We start from the raw sequence: 14,471 nt of genomic DNA, 5'->3' as shown, positions 1-14,471 counted from the left end.
AAAAATATATTTCTGGTTGCCTATTTGCTATAGAGCCCTCTTAAAAGCCTTATCTTTGACACACTGTATATCTATGAATTTATCAAAATTTTAAAAAACTAAGTACACTAATCGATAATACGAAATAATAATAATATGAAATAACACAACTCTTAACTTCAACATATTTTAATATTAAAAGTGTTTGGAATGGTTTTACAGTTCCTATTATCTTGTACATTTCTATTTTTTGTAATCGTTAGTCAGTGGCAGGACCACGAAAGTTTAGACCAAAATAAATTGTTATATATTCACATATATAACAATTTATTTTATTTATTCACTATTCGACTTATATGTTTATAGCAATACTGTACAAAAATAAAATTTATGAGTCACAATAAGACAGTTTTTTTTTTCCGTAGAATTGAATGGTGCAATCAGTTTTTGATTTATTTAAATTTAAACAAAATATCAACAATTACTAAAAAATTCATTTTTGCAAGTCATTTTTTATTTTTTTTTGCATGTTTTTGAACTGTGATTACAGACTGTTTTATTTCACCAAAAAGTATATGTCAAAATGAAAAAAATTATCGCCGGCAAAACTCTATACGATAATTTGAAAATAATTTATACATTTTTACTTTAATTTTACATTTAAAACGTAATTAAATAGCTAACAAAATATTGACAAAACAAGTTTACTTTGCCTTAATATGTAAAAAAAATAACTTTTTAAATGAACGATAGCTTCATTTATTTATTTAATAATAGTAAAATAATTTTGAAATTGAAATTTTAATTAATATTTCGTTTAACATAATTTTTGTGACATTTTTGTAAATTAAAAAAATTTAAGTATAAAAGATGCATTTTTTCTGGGGTTGAATAGAAGCCGAGATATTGCAAAATTTACAGCGCGCATCAATTTGAACTTTGGAATTAACTTTTCTAGCGCGCGCGACTCGCTTGGACGAGCTTCCCCCACCACCACGCCGCCGCCGGCCGCCGGACAGTTTATTTAGCGAGTACCTTCTCTTTAAAGGGCTCGTGAGTCGTTAATTTTCCACATTTTTCAATGCAATTCACGGGAAATCGTAGTTTACGTCGTAAACTTTATTTTGCGAAAAATTCAAGTCTTAATATTTATAAACAATTGCGCTACGATTTAAAAAAAAATCTTATCTTGGCTCCTGTCGGTCGTAGAGGGTACTTTTTTTATTTTAAAACTGTATTTTTTTGCCAGCTATCCATTGCATCTATTTTCGGTGAGATAGCATAAATAGCAACAATGTTATTCAAATTGTTTATAAGCGAAAAACGCACGGTTTTTTAATGCACAATTTGAGAATGTTAATGTCAAAAAAACCGTGATATTTTTTAATAGGTCGCTTAATTGCGTCTTTAAGATTACAATGACGCTTTCAGAATCATGTTTGATTGAAAATTAACGTTTGTACAGAGGCTTAAAGTTCATAACTTTTGGAGCCTCCGCTATAAACAAATAGAATTGTGCGAAAACTATTGCACCTACAGCGCCCACTTTTGGCACACTTTTATAGTATGACAAAACCCTCAAATTGTCATAGGTTTTATAAAATTTTAACAACAAATCCGATAGTTATTGATGCTTTTCCCTGCAAAGTGAAAAAACTGTTTTCCTCACTTATTTGTTTAAATAAAAAAGTTAGCTAAAGAAAGTGACTCACGAGACGAGAGATGTCTTGTATTATGTTCCTTTAGACAATTTTACAATAATCTCGCGGATAGGACTTTTTTTGAGTTTCTCTTTTATTTTCGCTAATTTTCCTGGTGTAGATAAATTCGTATAGAAAGAAGACATTGCCTTTTATTACTCACAATCAGAATGCCCTATTTGCTGACATTCGCCCTGTACATAATACTATTGTAGACACTTGTAGGTATAATAGACAAAAAAAGATTTCTTTTCAGAATTTTCCTCAATTATAATCTGTCGCCACAAATAAATTAAATTGGCACATTAAAAATACTTGTAGATAACACTGATGCGATAAATTCGTTCCTTAAAAAATTTATAAATGCATGATTTGATGTGATTATTTGTGTACATAGAAAAATACATTTTGATAACTGATAATAGTGATAAGGCGATAAAGTTTACAAACGCTGGCAAAAATTCGGGGAAGCGAACGATTTCAAGAACTATACCGACACCGATTCGTGCCCTTTTCAGTGAGATCATCACCTCAACGAACAACAGATGGTAAGTGACCTACAAAGAAACAAATACGTGACTTTTTTGTCGATTCCAAATTAGTTTTTCCGATTTCCCAGGGCCTTACTGTTGAAATCCCCACAACCCTATGGCAGCCAATGAGTACAAACACTCGGGGAAAACCTGGGCACCAAGTCCCACCTACGCGGACGGCAACTGTTTCTTCCACGCCCTCTTCGGGGAAGAAACCGAACTAGACGGGAAACGGTTCTATTTCGACAAGCGGGCGTCTTTCAGGCGGCTGTACTGGGCCGCCTTTCTCATGTTCTTCCAACACGGGGAAATGTCGGATACCTTACTGGAAACCCTCCAGAAATGCTTCATAGCCAGCGACAGCTTCGTGGATAAATCCCCTAGAGACCCCGACGATTACAACGAGTACATAAGGAACGTCGCCGTAGGCCAGTACTGGGTGCTGGTGGAGGAGATACCGATACTTTCGACGCTGTGGAACGTCACAGTGGTGCTCTTCTTGGGAGAGCACGACCAACCTAAGGTCTTCCAACCCGATCCGCAAATATTGACCGGGTTTCCATTCGGGAGCATCGTGCCAGTACGGGAACAAGTGATCCGACTGTCCGACCACCATTTCGAGAGGTTGAGCGTTGCGGGGGAACCGAGCACTTCCCTAGCGGACAGTTTTGTATCGGGGACGAGCAGCGACGGAGACGATTCCGATGAAGAAGTCGGCGATTCTTTGTACAAGGACAGGAAGCGTTACAAGAAAGGAGGTAGCGCGGGGGTCCAGGGTAGCTTGTACCAGATCGACGTCATCACCTTGGTGCTTTTCAACGCTCTGAAGAAATTTAAGCATTGGCTGTTATCGACGGAGAACGTAGCCGCGGGGAAGTTCGACGATTTGGTAATGGAGTCGCCCGAAGGCGACGTTTTGATACAAGCCAAGCACAAAGATGAAAACAACAAGGGCAAGAGGAAGATCATAAACTACGACGCACTGTTGTCCCCAACCACCAGCGCCTTTAGCCTAGCAAAGTACTTATTTTCTTTCCAAGAAATCAGAACGAGGTTTAAGTTAAAGAACATCGTTATTTGTACCAACGCCGACTTGCAGACCGACAAGAACATGGAAGGACTGGTGGCGCCGCATACCATCACAGAAGAAAGTGTGTTGCATTTCAAAGGCGCCGCTAATACTTTCTACACCTTCACCGACGGTATGGTGGAAGAATTAAAACAAAGCGTTCAAAAATACACGCCGAATACCAAAACGTGCTTTTCAGACGAAGACATCAAGGAATTCTTGTCCTACTTACAGTTTTTCCCTAACTACATGAACAAAGAAACCATCGATAGTGTCGTGGACGAACTGGTGCCTAGTTTAAGCTTAGCGCAAGACCTCGACACTAAGGATACCTTCAAAAATGTCCACGGTGTTATTTTGGAGTGGTTCAAGAACGGGGAGGGTCAATATATGTCGAAACTAGAAGCGAAAGCGATACTCTGTGATATTAGAACTACTAGGTACTGCAAAACTTTCGAAACGTACGATGTTTCTTTTAAAAACGACTTGGTTTCCATTCAACGAAACACTAAAATGATCATACACGTGATCCCTGCTCGGGAGTTAATAACCTTGAGCGCGGTGAGGATCTATCGGGCGCTACAACAGAATAAAACTGTTAATGCGCTGTTTTTGGACCCAAACGACAGCCTCAGCGTTCAAAAGCAGGTCGTTGAGGGTTTTTCTCATCCCCGGTATACGGTTCTAGTGATAACAGCCCCCACCTGGAGGAACGACGACGTAATTCATAAAATGTGTAGGAAAATAGTGAAGATACTGGAGAATTCTAAGTATAAGAAATTGGTACTAGTCACTGAAGAAAAAGATAAATTGGGACGGTGTATGAAGGAATTGAACTTGGACAGTTATGGAGAAATAAGGGAGGAAATACGATTCCATGATCTTACCGAGGAAGCTCAAAACGCACTAAAGAGGAAGAGGAATATTATCTTTCAGGGTAAGTACTACACACATACAGGGTGTCCGGAAATGATGAGCAAAAAATTCAAGGGATAATTCTAGACCGAAAATAAATACTACCTCTTTCTATAATATTTTTTTTCAAAACTGATTATTAACGGAGTTACAGGGTGTTACAGTTAAATTTTATTTGAAGTTTTTTTTGCAATACCTTTTGCCACACTCATAATATTTTGACGAAATTTCGTATATTTCGGTTAGATTTATCGAAACAAATAAAGTATACCTTTTTATGTCAAAATGTTAGGAGAACAAAAATATTCGGTCAAAAGTCGCATAAAGTGTAGCACAAAAAAGTTGCAACCATTCAAATCAAAATAAAGGCTCGTATGTGGCGCCCTCTACAAAATGCGAAACAAGGTTGGGCAAATTTATAATCCTCATCCCGAAAACCCCCCATATATGAAATTTCGACAAAATATTATGAGTATGGCAAAAGGCATTGCAAAAAAACTGCAAATAAAATTTAACTTTAACACCCTGTAACTCCGTTAATAAATAATCAGTTTTGGAAAAATTGTTATACAGGGTGTTTTTGAATGGAGTAACATAAATGATACCAGTGAATCTACATTTCAAAAGAACACGATCTGCAAAAGATCGCCTTAGTAAAATGTTCACCCCGGAAGAGATATGGGCCATCAAAGTTTCCAAAAAAATTATGAAAATTTGCTGTAATTTGAAAACCGAACGAGGTACAAATAACAAATTTTTTACAGGTTGTTTACTAATACAGATGCGAGTTTTCAACTATTTTTCGAAAATTTTAACCCCTCGAAAGGGGTTGAAATAACCACCCCTCAAGCCATTTTTTGCCATAACTTTTATATTTCGTAAAAACTCGATATCCAAAAATACGCATTAGATAAACTGGTTCTTTTAGAAACTTTTACCTCTCTAGCAATTTTCCTTTAAAACTTTTCGTTTATTAATAAAAAAATAAAATGTATTACCATTCACCTCACACCGTATATGATTGCAATCAATCAAAGAAAAACTAAGTGTGCTGCTGTCATGCCAGTTGTCACAATTAACTCTTCTGTAAGTTGTCACTGTTATCAGCTAAATAGAACCAGTTTATCTAATGCGTATTTTTGGATATCGAGTTTTTACGAAATATAAAAGTTATGGCAAAAAATGGCTTGAGGGGTGGTTATTTCAACCCCTTTCGAGGGGTTAAAATTTTCGAAAAATAATTGAAAACTCGCATCTGTATTAGTAAACAACCTGTAAAAAATTTGTTATTTGTACCTCGTTCGGTTTTCAAATTACAGCCGATTTTCATAATTTTTTTGGAAACTTTGATGGCCCATATCTCTTCAGGGGTGAACATTTTACTAAGGCGATTTTTTGCAGATCGTGTTCTTTTGAAATGTAGATTCATTGGTATCAATTATGCTACTCCATTCAAAAACACCCCGTAGAAAGGGGTAGGATTTATTTTCGGTCTAGAATTATCCCCTGAATTTTTTCATTTCCGGACACCCTGTATAAGCAACTAAATACTCATACGCGTCTCCCTTACAGGCACTCCAATGACCTTGGAAGAGTTGGTTGTGGAAGACCTGGACAGTATCGTTGACAGCGAAGTGTTGGAAAAACTAGCCAAGAACGACACCATCACAATAGGCTACAAACTAGCACACGCAGACGTGACCATCGAGGACTACTACATCTACCGCACCCTGAAACGCGGAGAGGAAGACATACCGGAAGAACGGTTCCGACACCTTGAAGATTTCGAAGAGAGAATCGTGCTGATATCGGACTCTGCGGGTATGGGCAAGACCACCATCCTCGCCAACTTAGCCGTGAAGATAAAAGAGAACCACCCCTCCCGCTGGGTGGTCAGGATCGACCTCAACAATCAATCCGGCGCGTTCAAGGCCGCCGCCAAGAAGCGCGCGAAATCCATTGGCGTCGTTGACCTTCTGAACGCCCAGGAAGGTACTAAGTTCACGGGCGACTTCACGAGGAGGCTCTTCCTCAAACCGAACAACGTGGTGCTGATGTTGGACGCCGTGGACGAAATTAGTTCCGGTTATATGGAGATGGTTGTGACGATGATGGCCGAGGCGAAGGCGGAGAAGAACTTCGTGAAGATCTTCGTCACGACCAGGCCACACCTGCGCAGGGCGTTGGAGGACAGGCTGGAAGTAAAGGCGTTTACGCTGGAGCCGTTCTCCAAAGATGATCAGGTGGATTTTCTGACCAAGTATTGGACGCAGAGACTGCGTTTGAGAGGTACAGAAGACAAGCAGAGGTGCCAACAGTACTCTCAGGCTTTAATAGACGAAATGTCTAGGTATAGGCTTATTACTTTTTTTTAATCTCTATTGGGTACAAAAAGCGTAAAAAGACATCTTTTTTATTTCATATTGCACCAAATTTTGACGTAAAACGTAAAATTTCGAATCTGAACTTGAAACTTTGAGATTGAATTTGAAATTCCGAGTTGAAACACGAACTTTCGAATTTCGAACATACAATTTCAATTCGAAATTTCAAATTTGAGTTCGAAATATTGCATTTCAAACTTGAAATTCCGAGGTATAGGTTTAACAAATTATTTTAATGTTGGTTATGATTGAATCCCTATTGAGAAATCTAGATTTTGAACTTGAAATTTCGAGTTTGAAAAACGAAACTTCTAATTTGAAACAAAAAATTTCAAGTTTGAACTCAAATTTTAAGTTTGAATTCAAAATTTCGTATTTAAAACTCGATATCTTATGTTCAAATTCGAAATTTCCGGATATATTTTAATTTTTTGAAAGGTTGAATTTGAAATAGAAGTTTTTATTAGAAATATAAAATTTCAAGTTTGAATTCGAAATTTCGTATTTAAAACTCGATATCTTATGTTCAAATTCGAAATTTCCGGATATATTTTAATTTTTTGAAAGGTTGAATTTGAAATAAAAGTTTTGATTAGAAATATAAAATTTCAAGTTTGAATTCGAAATTTCGTACTTCAAACCCGAAATTTCAAGTTTGATCTCAAAATTTCGTATTTTAAATTCAAAATTTCAAGTTCAATTTCAAAATTGGAGGTATAGGTTTAAGAATTATATTATTTTTTTATGATTAAAATTACTACCTCTCGAGTTTGAGACTGAAATTTCGGAATATGGATTTAAAATTTGAGAATGAACTTGAAATTTCAAGTTTGAAACACGAAGCTTCCAATTTAAACCATGAAATTTCGAGTTGAAACTAGAATTTTCTGTATGAATTCGAAATTTGTTTCAATGTCAAAAGCAATCTCTAAAATGTAACTTTAAAATTCTAAATTTGGAGTTACAGATTTACTAATTATTTTAATTTTTTTATGATTAAAATCGCTACTAATAAATTTAAAATTTGAACTTCTGAAAATGAACTCGAAACTTCGAATTTTAAACATGACATATCAAGCTTGAACACGAAATTTTGTATTTCGAACTCGAAATTTCGAGTTCATTTTCAATATTTCAAGTTTGAATTCGAAATTTCAAGTTTTAATGCACAATTTCGTATTTCAAACTCGATATCGTATGTTCAAATTCGACCGGATATTGGTTTAATAATTATTTTAATTTTTTGAAAGGTTGAATTTGAAATAAAAGTTTTGATTCGAAACATAAAATTTCAAGTTTGAATTCGAAATTTCATACTTCAAACCCGAAATTTCAATTTTTATCTTGAAATTTCGAGGTTGAAACATGAAACTTTGTAATTTGAAACATTCAATTTCAAGTTTGAACTCAAATTTCAAGTTTTAATTCAAAATTTCGTATTTCAAACTCGATATCTCGTGTTCAAATTCGAAATTCGGGATATTGGTTTAATAATTATTTAAATTTTTTTGTGATTAAAATCGCTATTGGCAAATTGCGAGTTCGATCTTAAATTTGCAAATACGGAATTGAAAAGTTGAATTTGAATTAAAAGTTTTGATTGACCTTGATATTTCGAGTTTGAAACACGAAACAGTAAATTCAAAACATAAAATTTCAAGGTCGATTTCAAAATTTCATATTTTAAATTCCAAATTTCAAGTTTGAATTCAAAATATCAAGTTTTAATTCAAAATTTCGTATTTCAAACTCGATATCGTATATTCAAATTCGAAATTTCCGGATATTGGTTTAATAATTATTTTAATTTTTTGAAATGTTGAATTTGAAATAAAAGTTTTGATTCGAAACATAAAATTTCAAGTTTGAATTCGAAATTTCAAATTTGTATTCGAAATTTCATACTTCAAACCCGAAATTTCAATTTTTATCTTGAAATTTCGAGGTTGAAACAAGAAACTTATAATTTAAAACTTACAATTTCAAGTTAAAACTCAAATTTCAAGTGTTAATTCAAAATTTCGTATTTCAAATTCGATATCTCATGTTCAAATTCGAAATTCGGGATATTGGTTAATAATTATTTTAATTTTTTTGTGATTAAAATCGCTATTGAAAAATTTCGAGTTCGATCTTAAATTTTCAAATATGGAATTGAAAGGTTGAATTTGAAATTGACCTTGATATTTCGTATTTGAAACACGAAACTGCGAATTCGAAACGTAAAATTTCATGTTTGAATTCGATATTTCGTACTTCAAACCCGAAATTTCAAGTTTGATCTCAAAATTTCGTACTTTAAATTCCAAATTTCAAGTTCGATCTCAAAATTTCAATTTTAAATTCGGATTTCGAGGCGTAAGTGCAATTATTTAATTTAATTTTTTTATGATTAAAATCGTTATGGAGAAATTTTAAGTTTGAACTCGAAATTTCATATTGGAATTCGAATTTTCAAATTTCAAATTCGTAATTCCAAGTTCAATTTCAAAATCGAAATTTGAAGGTACAGGTTTAATAATTATATTTTTTTATGATTAAAATCGCTACCTCACGAGATTGAGATTGAAATTTCGAGTTTAAAACAAGAAACTTGTAATTTGAAAAATAAAATTTCAAGTTTTAACTCAAATTTCAAGTTTTAATTCAAAATTTCATATTTCAAATTCGATATCTCATGTTCAAATTCGAAATTCGGGATATTGGTTAATAATTATTTTAATTTTTTTGAGATTAAAATCGCTATTGGAAAATTTCGAGTTCGATCTTAAATTTTCAAATATGGAATTGAAAGGTTGAATTTGAAATAGAAGTTATGATTGACCTTGATATATCGAATTTGAATCACGAAACTGCAAATTCGAAACGTAAAATTTCAAGTTTGAATTCGATATTTCGTACTTCAAACCTGAAATTTCAAGTTTGATCTCAAAATTTCGTATTTCAAATTCCAAATTTCAAGTTCAATCTCAAAATTTCAAGTTTAAATTCGGATTTCGAAGTGTGTGTAATTATTTTAATTTTTTTATGAAAACCGGTATTGAGAAATTTTAAGTTTGAACTGGAAATTTCATATTGGAATTTGAAATATCGAATTTCAATTTCGTAGTTTCAAGTCCAATTTCAAAATCGAAATTTGAAGGTACAGGTTTAATAATTATATTTTTTATGACGAGTTTGATTAAAATTTTGAAATATGAAATTGAAATTTCCGATTTGAAATTTGGAGAATGCACTTGAAATGTCGAGTTTGAAAAACGAAGTTTCCAATTTAAAACATGAAATTTAGTTTGAGCTTGAAATTTTCTGTATCAAGTGGAATCTCTAAATTGCAAGTTTAAATTCTAAATTGGGAGTTACAGATTTACTAATTATTTTAGTTTTTATGATTAATATCGCTACTGCGAAATTTCGAATTTGAACTTTTGAGAATGAACTCGTTTGAATTAATTTTAAACATGACATTTCAAGCTTGAACTCTAAATTTCGTATTTCGAAGCCGAAATTTCGAGTTCATTCTCAAAATTTCAAGTTCAAGTTCTAAATCTCGAAGTACAGGTTTACTAAGTTTATACTTAAAATTTCGAACACGAAATTGAAAACTCAAATTTAAATTTGACATTTTTAGAATGAACTTTAAATTCATGTTTGAAATGCGAAACTCGAGTTTAAACTTGAAATTTGATTGACCTTGATATTTCGAGTTTGAAACACGAAACTATGAATTTGAAACGTAAAATTTCAAGTTTAAATTCGAAACTACAAATTCGTATTCGAAATTTTGTACTTCAAACCCGAAATTTCAAGTTTGATCTCAAAATTTCATATTTTAAATTCCAAATTTCAAGTTCAATCTCATTTGAAGTTTAAATTCGGATTTCGAGGCGTAAGTGTAATTATTTTAATTTTTTTATGATTAAAATCGTTGTGGAGAAGTTTGAACTCGAAATTTCACGTCTTAATTCGAAATTTCGTATTTCAAATTCGCAGTTTCAAGTTCAATTTCAAAATCGAAATTTGGACACACACATTTACACCCTGAATAGAGTTAACCCCGAAACCACGCTCGATTTTCTATAAATATTTCAAGCGTATAAAAACTTTTTCTTATTTTTGGTCGGATAACGGACATCCTGTTAATCTTTCAGGTGGATCGACGAGGATGCCGGGAACACTTTCGCCGGCATTCCCCTCCAAACGAGAATGCTAGCCGAGGTGTTCCAACAAAGAAACCAACGGGACGAAGGCGTGCCGAACCAATGGGAAGAATGCAAAGAGTTCCTGTACTCGGGCAAAGCCGAGCCCCACCTCCCCAAGAGAATCAACCTCATCCAGCTCTACGAGTTGTTCATAGCCAAGAAACGGGACATTTTCGTGGACGACAAAGGCAAGGCCGAGGGCAACGCCCCGTCGGAGCAGGCCTTGAAAGATAAATTCGAGGAGTGTCACAAGTTCCACCGCGTCTTAGCGTTGGCGAATATATTCTACTCGAGCGAATGCCAGTTTTTCGGATGTTACAGAGAGCAGGGGCCATTCACGAAGGCCTTCGTGAAAGACTACGTGCTGAGGGCCGGGATCGTGCAGGAAGTGGACGAGGAGGCGAATTTCATCCACCGCACCTTCGCCGAGTACTTCGCCGCCGAATGCCTGATACTGGAGTTGAAAAAAGGGTTCGTTGATTTCTTTTCACCTCGAAATTATTTCCTGTAATATTGGCAGACCTTCTATCCTTGTATTCTGCCGTGTGCCGTTGACATACTTATTAAAAGTTATTAGAGCTCGTTTCCGTATACATCAGTTGAACCCTCTGGTCTCTACAGGTCCTTTCACGACAAATTCCAAGAGTTCCTGCTCGAGGAGATCCTGATACGGGAGACGTATTTCGTGGTACGCGCCTTCTTCGACAGCTTCCTGCAGAAGGAGTTGCCGGCCATCCCGGAAGATACCCTGAGGGCCTTCTGCGAAACGGACTATTTGTCAGTATTGGACCACAGCAGGAAATCCTATTTGCACCTTTTGGCCCACGAAGGCTCTGTCGGTATCATGGAGTTCTTGTTCGCGTGCTCCAGTTTCAGGATGACGGAAGATGATTCGGTGAGTTTTTTTTTGCTTTTAACACTGAGGAGTGCTTTGAGTTTTTAACAACAATTAGTCCGTTGTCCGAAAAATAAGGTGAATTTGTCTTAAAAATAAAAAATCTTTATGCTTCCAAATCAATTTCGTTCAATTGCTTCGAAATAATAGTCCAGACGGTACCTGTTTCAAAAAGTCCATGTTTGGGTGAATCGTATATCCACGGAGATTTTTGGCTTTTTGGCTTTCAAATATCACTTGGAATGAAAATTTTTCTATGCGCATAAAAAAACGTGGGCTTAATAGTCCACAAAACTTTAAAAACAGCAAAAAAGGAGCAGAAATATTTCCGAATTTCTCTCAAGATTCAAGTTTTGATGTTTTGAGTTGAAAATTTTTTTTTTATTCTCGGCACAATCAATAAAAAGTTATAAAATTGTAAAAAAAACGGTTTCTACTCTTTCTCTTTATTCAGCCACTTCAACAGCCAATCATAGACGCTAGACATATTAAATTCATCGAAGATAAATGAAACGGCAGCAATATTAATAAACCGTGAACAGTTTAAATTTAAGCAGAACCCGATCCTGTTCCGAACGATTACGAATGACAACGGATGTTAGTCTCCGTTTAGTCCACAGTACAGGCCCCCTCTGGAAAGTTGAATACCACATACTTTATAACTCCTGAGGAGCTTCGTTTTGACGAGTCTACCACATTTTTCCTCTGCGACTTTTCTCGATTCCTCCGCTTTTCCACTCGGAAAAGTCCAAAAATATGGCAATTTCCCGGGGTCTCGAAAAGTCAAGACCACATCTTTTATTTTTAGCTGAAGTAACTGGAAATTTTGTTGCAAATGCCGATTTAAATTTGTCCGACAGAAATTCCTCCGACATTGACGTGTCTACCGGTCGAAACATATCAAAATAACCGGGTATTGAAAATCAATTACCACATAGGAGGTAATTTTTAGTAAAATTAATTGTAAATAATTAATTCAGTCAAAAAGTATTGTTGTCCGACAAATTTCAAGCTGCGTTTTTTCACTCCGACAGCTGGAAATCGGAATTTTCACGGGGTATGAAAAATCGATTACCACATATCTAATTTTCATTTTTTCCACTTTTAAATTTACTGTTCAAAATAGTGATATAAGTGTCCGACGATTTAATGTCCGCAAATTATTAAAAAATCAAAATCACTAAATCAATAATCGTAATTAATTTTTTCACTCCAAAAATTTCATATTTATAAATGGTTATTAATTATTATGATGTAAATTATTATTTGTTTCAAATAAATAATTATAATATTGCTTATTTTATGCTAAAAAATTTAAAAGTTATAAACAAATAGTTATTTTTTAGGCGATTAATACTATCTTAGTGCATTATTTCTAAATAAATTAATATTATACTTGATATAAAAATCCTTTTTTCTCTTTCAAGTTTTCATTCGCGTTTGTTATTTTTCTTTACAAAAATTTTCCTATTTTTCTAAAAGAAAATCCCAAAATTTTTGTGTATAATTTTTATACACCATACATACTTTTTTGAAATCGTTTAATTCTTTTCTCCATATTTGTTTGGCTAAATTGAGCATATAGAGATTTACAATTACAAGAATAAAACGAAAAATATATACAGGGTGTTTCAGAAAGACCTCCCGTAAATAAAGGGGGTGATGGTATGACAAAAAATGAGAATTTTTTGTCTTATGAACTCTATGTCTATCTCCTCTTGTTTTCGAGATACAGAGAGACAAAATAAAATTTCTTAAATAACATTTTTATGAAAATTTCCAAATGGTGCGAAATATTTTTATGAAATTTGGTAGTTCGAGGTTTTTAAGGGTGCCAAATAGGGTAGTCTAATTATTTTTTGTATATTTCATAGAGGGCGCTAGTTATGCTACATTCTTATTACAATTTAAGTTATATTTTTTTAAGGTTAGGTTTTTTACCAGTCAGGCTCCAATTTCTATTGTACAATTTTATTTTCTAAAAATAATGTACTCTTGTTAGAACTTCCTAATAAATACGGTTTTCGATGAAAAAGGCTTTAAATTAAACTCCTACAATATTACACTATAAAATAATTGACTTTTCTCAAAGTAAGCTTGAGCTTTGAGAAAAGAAGATACATGTATAGTTCATATGACAAAAAATTCTTATTTTTTGTCGTCCTCACCTCCTGTATTTACGGGAGGTATTTCTGAAACACCCTGTATTGTATATTTATATGGAATTTTGCTTAATATATGAAAATATCTTATTGGAACTTATAAATACATGTGCACATTTTTTACGAAATTTTTTTCATCATTTTTCGTCTGACTGACGATTTGATGATATATTTTTGTCGGACATTACAATTTTTGCTTATAAAAAACACTTCTATCGTGTGTTAGTTTTGTCCAGCTGTCGGACTGAAAAAACGCGGCTTGAAATTTGTCGGACAACAATACTTTTTGACTGAATTAATTATTTACAATTAATTTTACTAAAAATTACTTATGTGGTAATTGATTTTCAATACCCTGTTATTTTGGCATGTTTCAACCGGTAGACACGTCAATGTCGGAAGAATTTCTGTCGGACAAACTTAAATCGGCATTTGCAACAAAATTTCCAGTTACTTAAGCTAAAAATAAAAAATGTGGTCTTGAGTTTTCAAGACCCCGGGAAATTGCTATGTTTTTGGACTTTTCCGAGTGGAAAAGCGGAGGAATCGAGAAAAGTCGCAGAGGAAAAATGTGGTAGACTCGTCAAAACGAAGCTCCTCAGGAGTTATAAAGTATGTGGTAATCAACTTTCCAG

At 34.0% G+C, this 14,471-nt stretch overlaps 1 protein-coding gene across 1 annotated transcript in view; it reads left to right on the top strand.

Annotated features, from left to right (window-relative positions):
- The first annotated feature begins 2,306 nt into the window (after positions 1–2,306).
- The window catches only part of LOC108909966, a 16,575-nt gene continuing 4,410 nt past the window's right edge, over positions 2,307–14,471 (top strand). The window contains exons 1-4 of the mRNA XM_023455824.1: positions 2,307–4,218; positions 5,769–6,546; positions 10,729–11,250; positions 11,401–11,674. Coding sequence (XP_023311592.1) covers positions 2,328–4,218; positions 5,769–6,546; positions 10,729–11,250; positions 11,401–11,674 — 3,465 coding nt within the window. The 5' untranslated portion in view covers positions 2,307–2,327. The remainder of the gene's footprint in view (positions 4,219–5,768; positions 6,547–10,728; positions 11,251–11,400; positions 11,675–14,471) is intronic.

This window comes from Anoplophora glabripennis, unplaced genomic scaffold (genome assembly GCF_000390285.2).
Source record: "Anoplophora glabripennis isolate ALB-LARVAE unplaced genomic scaffold, Agla_2.0 scaffold654, whole genome shotgun sequence".
NCBI classification, from domain to species: domain Eukaryota; kingdom Metazoa; phylum Arthropoda; class Insecta; order Coleoptera; family Cerambycidae; genus Anoplophora; species Anoplophora glabripennis.
The sequence above is the reverse complement of the archived record's forward strand: the minus strand, read 5'-3'. Positions and strand labels throughout refer to the sequence as shown.